At 35.4% G+C, this 12,990-nt stretch overlaps 1 protein-coding gene across 1 annotated transcript in view; it reads left to right on the forward strand.

Annotated features, from left to right (window-relative positions):
- The window catches only part of LOC134228681 (lysosomal acid phosphatase-like), a gene marked incomplete at its 3' end in the record, with an annotated part of 39,179 nt that extends 27,093 nt beyond the window's left edge, over positions 1-12,086 (forward strand). The window contains exons 7-8 of the mRNA XM_062710363.1: positions 5,258-5,390; positions 12,004-12,086. Coding sequence (XP_062566347.1) covers positions 5,258-5,390; positions 12,004-12,086 — 216 coding nt within the window. The remainder of the gene's footprint in view (positions 1-5,257; positions 5,391-12,003) is intronic.
- Between the last annotated feature and the right edge of the window lie 904 nt (positions 12,087-12,990).

Here is a 12,990-nt window from a genome sequence, read left to right on the forward strand (position 1 = left end):
TGGCCTAGAATTGTCAAACGTTGTCAGTTGAGGCATCTTGGGTTTTCGGAGAATGTCGACCAAAAAGTAGGTCACAATGACCTACTTTTGATTATCTCAGGTACTTATTGGCTTAGAATCATGAAACATTGTCAGTTGATGCATCTTGGGCCCTCTGAAAATGTTGACCAAAAAGCATGGTGACCTACTTTTGACATTTTATGGTTATATTTAAGTATCTTAGGTACTTTTTGGCTTAGAATTATCAAAACTTTGTCATTTGATGCAACTTGGTTTTTCGGAGAATGTTGACCAAAAAGTAGGTCACCGTGACCTACCGTAGTTTAGACATTTTATGGTTATATCTTAGGTACTATTTGGCTTAGAATTATCAAACGTAAGTTGAGGCATCTTGGGTTTTTGGAGAATGTTGACCAAAAAGTAGGTCACAGTGACCTACTTTTAATTATCTCAGATACTTATTGGCTTAGAATCATCAAACATTGTCAGTTGATGCATCTTGGGTCCTCGGAAAATGTCGACCAAAAAGTAAGTCACGGTGACCTATTTTTTTTTACATTTTATGGCTTTATCTAAGTATCTCTGGTACTTATTGGCTTAGAATCATCAAACTCTGATAGTTGATGCATCTTTGGTCCTCGGAGAATGTCAACCATAAGAAGGTCACAGTGACCTACTGTATAGCAGGTTAAAATCGCGGTCGGAAAAGATCGCGATTTGTTCAATTTTCAGCAAATCGCGGTCGTTTGAATTCGCGGAAAAGGAAAAACCATAAATTTCTTAAACAGTACTTGCAAGCGTTTTTCTGTAGGTATATATTGTGTGAAGTGTTATTTCCCGTCTCTATAGAATTACGAAAGTCTGTAATGTATATGAGCTGTATATCGCGCATATCAGACAGAAAAGTAAAGTCTATATATTGTGTCGATTTTGATCCCGATTGAATAATAACGAAACACCGGACTGATCCCGATTTGAAGTCAAATAATGCTACGCATTTATTTTTTGTTTATTTCCGGGTCGAAATCAGAAAAAAAAAATTATACCGTAGTAAAATTGTTGAACTTTTAATCGTATAATTGAAATTAATTAATTGTCGTTACCCTGTTTACTAAATAAATGCCTTGATTAAAGGTAATGACTGAGTTATACGCATGGGTGAAATTAAACAAACATGTTTTATTAAATAATTACATCGCACTTCTACGAGATGGCAAAATTAATCGTAAGCTATAGAAATGAATTAAACAATTAATAAGCTTTTAAAACAGCAACAACTACGTGTTTGTAATTGATCCAGACACTCGCATAATTATAAAGACAGTCTACATCTAATCACAGAAAATAATAAAATTTCAATTTATCTTTATAAAACTTTTTAAGAATTATTCACTGTATGTTGAATTCGCGGAATTTCTTTTTCCGCGAATATAGCGAAAATTAACACCGCGGGTTAATTTTCTGCTGTACAGTACTTTAATATTTGAGGTACTTATTGGCTTAGAACCATCAATCTTTGTCAATTAATGCATCTTGAGTCCTCAGAAAGTTTCAAATCAAAAAGTAGGTCACAATGTCCTACTTATGGTATTTTATAGCTATACTGAAATATCTTCAGTCCTAACTGGCAAAGAATCATTAAACTTTGTCAGTTCATGCATCTTAGGATACTTAGAGTAAGAGGCTTCAAATAGAAGTGATAGATTGTACAGTTATCAGAAGAGCGATTCAAGGCCCTTGGGCCTCTTGTTAAAAAATCTTCTTCTCAAGAACTGATGGGCCAGGAAAGATGAAACTCTTGTGGAATCATCCACAGGTAGTGTAGATTCAAATTTGTTCAAATCATGACCCCTGGGGGTAGGGTAGGACCGAAATGGCCGATCAAAGTTTTACAATGGAGTATAAAATAAAAATCTTTAAAAATCTTCTTCTCAAGAACCACTGGGCCTGGAAAGATGAAACTCATGTGGAACTATCCTCAGGTAGTGTATATTCAAGTTTGTTCAAATCATGACCCCTGGGGGTAGGGTGGGGCCAAAATGGCAGATCAAAGTTTTACATAGGAATATATAGGAAAAATCTTTAAAAATCTTCTTCTCAAGAACCATTTAGACAGAAAAAGATAAAACTCGTGTGAAATCATCCTTAGATAGTGTAGATTCAAATTTGTTCAAATCATGACCCCAGGGGCAAGGGTGGGGCCATAATGGCCGTTAAAAGTTTTACATAGGAACATATAGGAAAAATCTTTAAAAATCTTCTTCTCAAGAACCACTGGGCCAGGAAAGATGAAACTAATGTGGAATCATCCTCAGGTAGTGTAGATTCAAATTTGTTCAAATCATGACCTCTGGGGGTAGGGTGGGGCAAAAAGGGTGTTGCTAAAACGCGGAACAGAAAACGTTCGAACGGAAAGCGAAACGGAACGGAAAACGGATTGTATTATTTTGAATTAAATCACTTAAAATACACAGATTTTATCATAAATGATCTATTTTGTACATATTCAATCCACCACTATTAAAAACAAGTTGATTTTGTCATACTCAGTCTCTTATTTACGAAAATCGCTAACATAGCAGTCACCTAGAATCGAATTTGAAAAGGGGGGATAAACGAACTTGAAAAGAATTTGACAAGCAAAAACACAAAAAGAAGACAATTGTTTGCTTCGGGAGGGGGGGGGGATAAAACTAAAAAAAACAACAACAATTGTTTGGGTCGGGTAGGGGATAAATTCCAACTCCAACATCTTTCAGTACAATTTTTTTTACAATAACTTTAATACTATCAGGGACCTATATACTAACTTATTATACATATAGGTCCCTGATACTACATTAGTTACATTCACAAAAAGTGTGAAGATGTCAACTTGACCAAACATTTCCGTAGTAAATAGGTTTTGACTGGGGGGGGGGGGATATTTGATATCTAGATGAACCATGAAAAGAGAAATAAAATGTAAAAATAAAATTATTAAGATTACGTTTAGGGCAAACCTTTACAGCAAGCTCGAATAAACATCTCTTATACACACTGGTTGTTAAAATTTTATTCAAAAGAGAGTCGCTTTCTATATATTTAAATTCTGGATAGACAAAGTTGGAAAACTTTCATGTGATAGATATAATACAGAATCTTTGCATTCAATGAAGTTAAATTTTGTGTGTATGTTTGGGAGGGGGTGTATATGAATGACCCCGTAAAAATGAGCTTGTTCTGACCGCTCAAAAGGTCTGAGAAGTTGTAATAGGATTCTCCCTTTTTGTGTCCAACATATATAAAAGGTTTAATAGATCAATTTTTAATGTTGCTGTGTACTACACAGACCCGAAACTGCCACTCCCCCTTTCATGATTCGCGAATTCGACACTGCGTGTATAATCAGTACTTTCTACAGACATTGACACTGGAAACAAATTGAAAGGGGGGGGTCAGTAAAAAAATTCCAACATACAACAAATTTGACAAGCCAAAATAAGGGGCATGTGTCCTTTGCCCAAACACGAAAATCCTATTTCGTGTATGTGTGTGTGTGTGTGGGGGGGGGGGGGGTCGAATTTCTTTCAGTACCATTTTTTCCACGGAGGGTGTGTATGTCTCATGAATATATAATAGTTTACAATTAATTTTTTATCAGAAATGATTTTTACAACAAGAATATTGCTCTTTTATGTGATTTATATCTAATCTATTTTATTTGTTTGACAAAAATTTTCCGTTTTCCGTTCCGTTCCGCTTTCCGTTCCGTTTTCCGTTCCGCGTTTTAGCAACACCCGGGCCAAAATGGCCGACCAAAGTTTTATATAGGAATTGAATAGGGAAACCTTATAAAATCTTTTTTTCAAGTACTTCAAAGCCATGATTAGTGATATTTATATGGAATCATCCTCAGGTAGATTCTAGTTTGTTCAAATCATGACCCCCTGGGGGTTTAAAATTCAAGCCCCCCCCCCCCACCTCAGTAAACTTTCAGTTCTGATCTGACAAGTGCTTTTTCCTTGCCGATGTTCTCAGGTGAGCACTGTGGCCCCTGGGCCTCTTGTTACATTTTCATCTTCTTCTCCAGAACTACTGAGCCAATTCAACTGAACTTGGCACAGAGTATCCTAGGGTAAATGGGATTTAAGTTTCTTCAAATAAAGGGCCACGCACTCCTCTAAGGGGAGATAATTACCAAATAGCAAAAATTTCATGACATCATTGAAAAATCTTACTCTTGAGAACCAATGAGCCAGGAAAGATGAAACTCATGTGGAATCAGTGTCAGGTAGTGAAGATTCAAATTTTTGTTCAAAACATAACCCCAATGTGTAGGGTGGAGCCACAATGGACGATCAAAGTTTACATAGGAATACTGTAAACCAACTTTTATTTGCGACAACTTTATTTTGCGATTTACAGGGGGTTAAACTAGTTTGTGATGATCAATTTTCGCAATAAAGAGCCTATTTAGGTTATGTTGTTAATAAACACAAAGACTTTAAAACCTGTTCCCAGTGAGTAAAATTCGCGATGACGAGACTCTCGCGAACCACGAAAAATTATCGCATGTGAATTGAAGTTGATTTACAGTATATTTGGAAAATCTTCCGAACAGCAATGCTATGATGTGTCATATTTATGTGAAAGTATTCTCAGGTAGTGTAGATTCAAGTTAGTTCAAATCATGACCCCAGGAGTAGGGTGGGGCTGCAATGGATGATCCATGGTGGTCCCTCTTCAGTGCTTGTAATGTCGGTCTTCAGTGCTTGTATTGCTGGTCTTCAGTACCTCCATCTTTATATCCTTCCCTCTGTGCATTCATCAAACTTGACATTCAGCTCTTTTTCAAAGAAACTGTCCTAGAACGCACAAGATAGTACAAGATTGGTATAATATTAGTGAGATTTAATCAATTGTCACATCATTTTTCCAACATTTATCTTAACTTTATCATAACTTTGTCCATACTGTTCATGTTTAATAAAAATTCAAACATCAATATATATCTGTGAGAGCTTTTCAAGTCTGTGACCTTGCTAATATTTCCTATATTTTATACATGTCTAGTCAATCTGATGTATTCTGATGACACTTCAAAAAGTAAAAACCTCTAAGAAGTAAAGATTAGTTTGAAAGTGTTCAACAAATGACACATGATCATTGACAATTTTAGATAATTATTTAATGGCCACTTGCACACATTTAGAACTAGGGTAATATACTGAGCTGATTTCACCTGTGTTTAATGTGTTTTAATCATTTTCTTTAGAGCCAACATAACATGATCAATACTACATCTGGTTGGTTGGCTGTTAATGGAACGTTCCATGACATCATGGCACTGAGAGATTTACCAAACAGCCTGCTATATCCTACCCCTCAAATGGCCCGACTACGATCTGGTATATACTTACTACTTTATATGTCTCCTAATGATAATATATATAAAATATATGGTTACTGTCTTGAAATATAAGCAATATTTGGGCAAGGGTAAGAAAACGTGATAGAGGACAAGGCTTGCCGAGCCCTCTAACGTTTTTGACCCGAGCCAAAATATCACTTATATTTTAAGACTGTTATCATGTATTTTGTTTATCCTGCAACATATTCTTTACATTTTAACGTCCAAAACTAGTTATTTTTGACAGATTTAGGCACATCTCTGCAGTTGAAACTATGACGCCATGGCATAAACATTGCAATATACATGACGTCACAATGCTTTTAGAACGTCGGAACACATGCACGAGGCTTTATTAGGGCAGTGTCCAGATAAACCTTTGGTTTATTAGGTTATCTTTATTAGGTCAATGCAAGGGGTAGGTGCAGGATAAAAAATAAAATATATACAAAGCAGTGTGATATATACAGTACAGGCAACGCGGATCCCGTATTAGACCGCGTCCCCTCCGCGGTGTATTGATCCTTTCCGCGTTGCACCGTCGTGGGTTTTGATCGCGGTGCTACCTGAAACCGTGTTTACACCGCGGCGGGGCCAGCTACCGTTATTCCTCAGCTTAGATGTTCTTACCTGTAAAGTCTTGTCGATTTTTAATCGTGTCAAAAGGGGGGGGATGAAGATTATGACCACATTAATATTATAGATATATACCATTACATGGATTCTTCAAAAATTCATTTTTAAATTTTATCAAATTGTTTAATAAAAAACATCTTTTTTTTTTTACCAATAGTCACTCAAAATTAATTAATTCTCAAACACGTCTGTTAATGGTTATACATGTATAGGATAAAATAAAGTCGAATAATTTATCGAATATATTTATTTTTAAAATCAATAATGCCACCTTAAATGATCTTCAAATTGCTTAAAAGGTATAATTAAAATTTAAAGAATGCCATGACATCGCTTCTTTTTATATGCACTGTAATCCGGTGTTCACAATTAGCCCGTGCAGTTGCAGTTACATGTAGGTATGTGTTTATTTATCTGCGAGATTCTATCACAGTCATTTGGTTTCATTTAAAAAAAAAACCTTTACTACTGTGTACATGTCTGTTATAAATAATAGCATGAAAAACGATGATTAGATAGTGATATATAATTACAATTAAAATTAAACAAAACACGCGTAAGTGTAGGAATACCGGTATGTTACTCCATTATTATGCACTACACTGTAAGACTATGAACTAAATATTGACATGATTTTTTGGGGGGGGGGGGGGGATTGTTAATAAAATAATCACAAGTCATTCTATTCAGAATATCAATAATTTCATAGCTAGTATTTGACTGTAGTTCTATTTTCTGCTCTTTTCAAAAATTACTAAAATCATGTCTATGAGAATGAACAAATTTCAGGTATGAGATGCAATGTCACCGGTTCATGTAAAACACAAACACAAATATGGGTCCTTAAATAATTTGAACACACAACACAGAAATTAATTTATTTTAATCAGCAAGTTGCCATGCTTCAAGTTTTCAGGTGTCTGTATAACCGGTCGGTTTTCCTCAGGTAAGTTTGGTGTGGAGTGGAGCTTACTCGAAGCGGCTGAGAAGCCCCGAGGGAACGACGATACCTATATACACAGGATGTTACCTGAGTGTATTACCTGTATGCGTTTTCCTACGACATTGTAAAACGAAGCCATATTTCTTTATGTGTAGCTCATAAATTGAAATGCGTGAAATAAAGCATGTTTTTGTTGCAGACAGAATCCTTTTAAAATTCTTTCTTTTAAATAAATATTTTCAATAATTAGACAATTTTAAATATACTGTGTTTTTCTTAATCTAATGTTTTAACAAAAATACATTTTATTTTACCACCAAAATTTGTCTTTGTAATCTGGCGACAAAAAAGGAGGTCATTCAAATTACAGGTCATGTATGCAAAACGAAAGAAGAAAGTGGATCATAAATAAGTCTCTCGGTAAATAACAATTAAACTTAGACAAAAACCACAGATGGTCAATAAACTGATAAATCAGCGGCCGCAAGATCTACATGTATCTGTATGGAATTTAACAAAATCTGATCCGCAAGCAATTTCATTAAAATAATATTATGTTTAATTTAGTTTTATTCGATAGACTTTAGAAATCAATATACTGATCAAAACGAGGAAAAACGATCATGCACGTGCCTTAATATTGTGATATTTTTCTTCTCTCTCTCTCTTTCTCTCTCTCAATCTACTAACTGGTACAGGTTTTTTAGCTCACCTGAGCCGAAGGCTCAAGTGAGCTTTTCTGATCACATTTTGTCCGTCGTCCGTCCGTCCGTCTGTCTGTCTGTCTGTCTAGCTGTCTGTCCGTCCGTCCGTCTGTCTGTCCGTCTGTAAACTTTTCACATTTTCGACTTCTTCTCAAGAACTACTGGGCCAATTTTGACCAAACTTGGTACAAAGCATCCTTGGATGAAGGGGAGTTTAAATTGTTTAAACAAAGGGCCAAGTCCCCTCACAAGGGGAGATAATCAAGAAAAGACAAAAATAGGGTGGGGTCATTAAAAAATCTTCTTCTCAAGAACCACTGGGCCAGAAAAGCTGAAACTTAAATGGAAACATCCTGGTATAGTGTAGATTCTAAATTGTTCAAATCATGACCCCCGGGGGAAGGGCGGGGCCACAATGGGGAATCAAAGTTTTACATAGAAATATATAGGAAAAATCTTTGAAAATCTTTTTCTCAAGAACCACTGGGCCAGAAAAGCTGAAACTTATGTGGAAGCATTCTGGAATAGTGTAGATTCTAAATTGTTCAAATCATGACCCCCGGGGGAAGGGCGGGGCCACAATGGGGAATCAAAGTTTTACATAGAAATATATAGGAAAAATCTTTGAAAATCTTCTTCTCAAGAACCACTGGGCCAGAAAAGCTGAAACTTATATGGAAGCATCCTGGTACAATGTAGATTCTAAATTGTTGAAATCATGATACCTGGGGGAAGGGTGGGGCAAAATGGGGAATCAAAGTTTTACATAGAAATATATAGGAAAAATTTTTGAAAATCTTCTTCTCAACAACCACTGGGCCAGAAAAGCTGAAACTTATATGGAAGCATCCTGGTATAGTGTAGATTCTAAATCGTTCAAATCATGACCCCCGCGGGAAGGGCGGGGCCACAATGGGGAATCAAAGTTTTACATAGAAATATATAGGAATAATCTTTGAAAATCTTTTTCTGAAGAACCACTGGGCCAGAAAAGCTAAATCTTACGTGGAAGCATCCTGGGGTAGTGTAGATTCTAAATTGTTCAAATCATGACCTCCGGGGGAAGGGCAGGGCCACAATGGGGAATCAAAATTTTACATAGAAATATATAGGAAAAATCTTTGAAAATCTTCTTCTTAAGAACCACTGGGCCAGAAAAGCTGAAACTTATGTGCATATGGAAGGATTCTTGGGTAGTGTAGATTTCAAAATGTCTAAATTATGATCAGTAGGGTAGGGTGGGGATGCATTATGTATTACAAGGAGGAAATCTGGTAAAAAACAGAATGGTCAAAGCTTCTCAGGTGAGCGATGTGGCCCATGGGCCTCTTGTTTACTTTTATTCTCTTTATATACTCCGTTTAAAAAAAGCAACAATATATTGACACAAATTTCAAGGCTATTATCGCATTTGAAAATGATATCGATGAAATAATAATGAAACATTGAATCAAATGTTGTGTTAAATGGCTAGACAACGATGTGCAGCGAGCGTTACCCAAGGTACTCTAAGATAGGTGTGATACCCCCAGGGCATGCCGTTTCCTGCTCTGGCACTGCTAATCCCTATACACAGGAAATGATCGTGGCTAATACTTAATACACAAAGAAACAGAATTTGTCAAAGAAAACAAGAAGGTATTTGATTTTTTATGAATATTTATTAACCCCCTTTAATTTAATTTCTTCTGTGAAGGTTATCATCATACCTGCACATCCTATCTTATCTATTGAACATGAAAATCGAGAAATATTAAAATTAAAAGGAAAGACATTGTTTAAAGTAATACATGTTAATATGAAGGTGAAGAAGCGATATTTTTTCTTGATCTCTTATATAAAATTCACGTGCCCAAAGTTAACTCTCGCCATCGAATGCTTTTCAGTTATTTGACACTTTGAGAAAAATGCCTGCACATTTATATAAAAGAGGGATATAAATTAAAGAAAAGTTTTCTAAATTTGGGAACAGAACATAAACCATGAGAAATAAAGAAGAAAAGATTATTAGCTCAACTCAAGTGAGCTTTTCTGATCACATTTTGTCCGTCGTCTGTCTGTCCGTCCATCTGTCTGTCTAGCTGTCCGTCTGTCTGTCCGTCTGTAAACTTTTCACATTTTCGACTTCTTCTCAAGAACCACTGGGCCAATTTTGACCAAACTTGGTACAAAGCATCCTTGGGTAAAGGGGAATTTAAATTGTTAAAATGAAGGGACATATCCCCTCGCAAGGGGAGATAATCAAGAAAAGACAAAAATACAGAACCACTGGGCCAGTAAAGCTGAAACTTATGTGGAAGCATCCTGGGGTAGTGTAGATTCTAAATTTTTCAAATCATGACCCCCGGGGGAAGGGCGGGGCCACAATGGGGAATCAAAGTTTTATATAAAAATATATAGGAAAAATCTTTGAAAATCTTCTTCTCAAGAACCACTGGGCCAGTAAAGCTGAAACTTATGTGGAAGCATCCTGGGGTAGTGTAGATTCTAAATTGTTCAAATCATGACCCCCGGGGGAAGGGCGGGGCCACAATGGGGAATCAAAGTTTTATATAGAAATATATAGGACAAATCTTTGAAAATCTTCTTCTCAAGAACCACTGGGCCAGAAAAGCTGAAACTTATGTGGAAGCATCCTGGTATAGTGTAGATTCTAAATTGTTCACATCATGACCCCCAGGGAGAAGGGCGGGGCCACAATGGGGAATCAAAGTTTTACTTAGAAATATATAGGAAAAATCTTTGAAAATCTTCTTCTCAAGAACCACTGGGCCAGTAAAGCTGAAACTTATGTGGAAGCATCCTGGGGTAGTGTAGATTCTAAATTGTTCAAATCAAGACCCCCGGGGGAAGGGCGGGGCCACAATGGGGAATCAAAGTTTTACATAGAAATATATATGAAAAATCTTTGAAAATCTTCTTCTCAAGAACTACTGGGCCAGAAAAGCTGAAACTTATGTGGAAGCATCCTGGTATAATGTAGATTCTAAATTGTTCAAATAATGACCCCCAGGGGAAGGGCGGGGCCACAATGGGGAATCAAAGTTTTATATAGAAATATATAGGACAAATCTTTGAAAATCTTCTTCTCAAGAACCACTGGGCCAGAAAAAGTGAAGCTTATGTGGAAGCATTCTGGGGTAGTGTAAATTCTAAATTGTAGGAATCATGACCCCCGGGGGAAGGGCGGGCCATTATAGGGAATCAAAGTTTTACATAGAAATATATAGGAAAAATCTTTGAAAATCTTCTTCTCAGGAACCACTGGGCCAAAAAAGCTGAAACATATGTGCCCATGGAAGGATCATGGGGTAGTGTAGATTTCAAAATGTCTAAATTATGATCAGTGGGGTAGGTTGGGGATGCATTATTTATAACAAGGGGGAAATCTGGTAAAGAACAGAATGGTCAAAGCTTCTCAGGTGAGCGATGTGGCCCATGGGCCTCTTGTTTTTTTCTTGATGTCTTGGATAACGAAAATTTAAGTTCACGTGCCAACTGACAGGTAACTGTAAACTCTCGCCATCGAACGTTTTCCTTTAATTTGACACTTGAAGAAAAATGCCTGCACATTTAATATATACAAAAAAGTGAAATTAGTTAAATTAAGGGTTCTTAATTTAAGAAAAGAATATAAACAATATGAAGATGTACATTTTTTCAAAGATGTACATTTTTTTTTCAAATGAATGCTGAAAATCGTTTATCGAAACTCAAACAGTCCGAGTTCAGCATTCATTACAGTTCACATATAATATGAAGATTTAAAACAAAAAAAAACAACAAACAAACAAAAAAAAAAAATAATAAAAAAAAATAATAAAATAAACTAATTTAAATTTCTAGTATTTAATCTTATTTCTTGATAGACTCTTAATAACACAAAATAATTAACCAACTGCAATGACATAACTATTCAATAAAATTTTCTATTCAATTTCAAAGATTGATAATTTTATGTAATTTTAGAAACAAAAATAAACCTATTTTTTCTTAGTTTAAATTCTATTAATTGCAAAATAAATGAAAATACTTTTATTGATAAACACACAGTGTCATTCTTTTTTTTCTTTTTTTTTGGTTACAGGAAAAATTCGCAAATTACAATTCGGGGAGATAACTCCCGCTTGTTTACGATACTAATTGCCAGTAATTGATCGATGATTTAACCGCGGCGGGGACAGGTAGGTGATGAATTTCCCGCGGAGGGAACGCAGTTTACCTGTATCACCTGGCCAAATACCGCGTTGTGATTATACCGCGACGGGGCGCGGGAAATACGGGATCCGCGTTGCCTGTACTGTAGGTTGTAACTTAAACTTTTACAGGTGTTCTTCTTACCGAGATTGTGTCCAATATGAAAGCCAAAATAAATAAATCAATGGACACAGATTTAGTTCTTTATTCTGCTGTGAGTATAATTTTAGTTAAAACTTTACTTGTATAAGTAACACAGAATAATTTAACACAAAGTTTTATTGATCATTGGAGGTGAGGTTTTATACTTTAATAAGGGTACAAGCTGATTACCATTTATGGTTAAAAATTCAATTTATTGTCATTATTTGTTCATTTTTTTTTTACCTGTGAATTCTTAGAAACAAGTACCACTAAAGAAATAAAATAAGCCCAGAAGAAAATCTCACAAAAAGCTGGGTACACTTTATGCATAAAATGGCCCTCTATTTAAATTAATTAACTATCACCCTCTTTCCCATTTCATATATCAAAATAAAGTAGACACTTGGTGCTTCCATTTCCTGTAATAAAATTTCTTTTTGAGAATCCAGATATTGGAAAACAGGCTTTGAGAAATTGCAATGTTCTTGAAATTTGCAGAAAACATAGGTATTTGACTACTTTCAGCAAAGAATTAAAATCTGAGCACAGCCCATGATCCAAAAAATAAACATGTTTTTTGATCTTCAGAAACAGCTAGATCTTTCATTGTGTATTTGCATATTTTGGATCAGAGGTTGTGCTCTGTATGAAAAATTGAAAAAAATTCTTCAACTTTAGGCCATTTTCAAAGAAATTTACAGGATATGAGGAAAATGATGCATTTTATGACATCATAATGCATTGACTAGAGGGAAAATTATGTCATAATTAATAGATACGTGGTCACCAACACTCCAAGTGATAAATACCGTATAAACGGAAATTTTAGCGAGACACAAATTTAGCGATTTGTTGATAAAAACTGGTATTTTATTTTTAGCGAGATGTAATGTTAGTGATTTAGAATAGCTCACTTAATAAGCTTTTATAAATAAAAGGCAAATAATTTTTAGCAATATTCAATTTTAGCGATG

The sequence above is a fragment of the Saccostrea cucullata genome, unplaced genomic scaffold, assembly GCF_032062105.1.
Source record: "Saccostrea cucullata isolate Sc308-1 unplaced genomic scaffold, CSIRO_AGI_Scuc_v1 ctg5335, whole genome shotgun sequence".
Classification (NCBI taxonomy): domain Eukaryota; kingdom Metazoa; phylum Mollusca; class Bivalvia; order Ostreida; family Ostreidae; genus Saccostrea; species Saccostrea cuccullata.